This window comes from Eimeria mitis, genomic scaffold (assembly GCF_000499745.2).
Source record: "Eimeria mitis Houghton genomic scaffold, Emh_scaff5442, whole genome shotgun sequence".
NCBI classification, from domain to species: Eukaryota; Apicomplexa; class Conoidasida; order Eucoccidiorida; family Eimeriidae; genus Eimeria; species Eimeria mitis.
The window spans coordinates 1441-3062 of NW_013573716.1; the positions used below are offsets into that span (position 1 = coordinate 1441).

At 62.3% G+C, this 1622-nt stretch overlaps 1 protein-coding gene across 1 annotated transcript in view; it reads right to left on the bottom strand.

The window, feature by feature from the left end:
* The window catches only part of EMH_0082080 (uncharacterized protein), a gene marked incomplete at both ends in the record, with an annotated part of 3049 nt that overhangs the window by 694 nt on the left and 733 nt on the right, over window positions 1–1622 (bottom strand). Inside the window, one exon of the mRNA XM_013500472.1 lies at window positions 412–1621. Coding sequence (XP_013355926.1) covers window positions 412–1621 — 1210 coding nt within the window. The remainder of the gene's footprint in view (window positions 1–411; window position 1622) is intronic.

Here is a 1622-nt window from a genome sequence, read left to right on the forward strand (position 1 = left end):
GGCCCCCTGGGGTGACACGCTGTGGGTTTGTGCTGCTGGGGGCCCTTACGGGGCCCCCTACGTGGGCCCCTGGGGGGCCCCCTGGGGTGGCACGCTGTGGTTGAGTTGCCGATGGATGGGGGCCCCTGGTTGGGGTTGTTGCGGACACCCCTTCGTGAGCAGCAGCAGCGGTGGCTCTATGTCGGGGCCCCCTCGCAGGGGCCCCTGCATGAACTGCTGCAGCAGCTTTAGCTGCAGGTGCTGCCTTGGTTGTTCTGTTGGTTTGTTGCAGCAGAGCTGATCTGCTGCTGCTTTTGGTTTGGAGAGGCAACTGCGTGCTGCTGCTGTGTTCTGTCTTGGGCCCCGTCATTGCTCTTTTAGGGTGCAGAGGGGCCCCCGAGGGGCCCCTCTTCTGCAGGGGCCTCTGCTCACCTTCTTTCCCCTTCAAGGGGGCCCCTACCGCCTTCTTTCTATCTCTATGGGGGGCCCCCTCACCCTGAGTCTCCTCCTTGGGGGCCCCCTCCTCCTTGGGGGCCCCCTTCTCCTTAGGGGCCCCCATCTCCTTGGGGGCCCCCACCTCCTTAGAGACTACCTCTTTCTCCTTAGGGGCCCCCACCTCTTTGGGGGCCCCCTCACCGTTGGGGGCCCCTTCTCTCTTGGTGTGTGCAGACCCCCTTAATGCCTCTTCTTTATCCTCGCCCTTCAACGCGTTGCCCCCTACCGGCTCATCCTTTCTAGGGGCCCCCTCTTCTCCTCCTTTAGGGGCCCCCTCTTCTTCTTTAGGGGCCCCCTTTTCTTCTTTTGGGGCCCCCTCTTCTCCTTCTTTAGGGGCCCCCTCCACTTTTTCCTGTTTAGGAGCTTTCTCTTTCTCTGCTTCTTTGGGGGCCCCCTCTTTCTCTTTTTCTTTTTTTTCTGTTTTTTTGTTTTTTGCATCTGCAACCCCTTTAAGGGCCCCCTCTCTCTGTTGCGGCTTCTCATCCCTCTCTATAGGGGGCCCCCCTACCCCTCTATCCCTCTCCGCTTCTTCGCTTGCGGGGGCCCCTTCCTCCTTGGGGGCCCCCTGCTCCGTAGGGGCCCCTGCAGCCTCCTGGGGGCCCCCCTGTTGTGGGCCCCCATCTCCTTTAGGGGCCCCCCTCTGCACTTTCTGTTGCAGCATGTGAACCCCCTCTCCCTTTTGGGGGCCCCTGTCCTCTTCAGCTGTTTCTACAGTTGACGGGGGGCCCCCTACTAGGGGGCCCCCCACCTCCTTCTTCGTATTCTCTATCTCTTTGGGGGCCCCCTCCAGCTGTCTCTCTTTATTCTCCTCTTTCTCCTCCTCCTCCTTGGGGGCCCCCCCTGTCACCTCCCAGTGAACAGTGTGCTGCTCCTTATGCATACTAGCCCTTCTGCCCACCCCCTTGGGGGCCCCCTCTTTCTCCTCCTTGGGGGCCCCCTTCTTCTCCTTGGGGGCCCCCTCCTTCTCCTCCATAGGGGCCCCCTTCTTCTCCATAGGGGCCCCCTTCACCTCCTTAGGGGCCCCCTTCTTCTCCTTAGGGGCCCCCACCTCCTCCTCTTCGGGGGCCCCCTCTTTCTTCTCTTTAGGGGCCCCCTCCTCCTCCTCTTTGGGGGCCCCCTCTTTCTTCTCCTTGGGGGCCCCCTCTTTC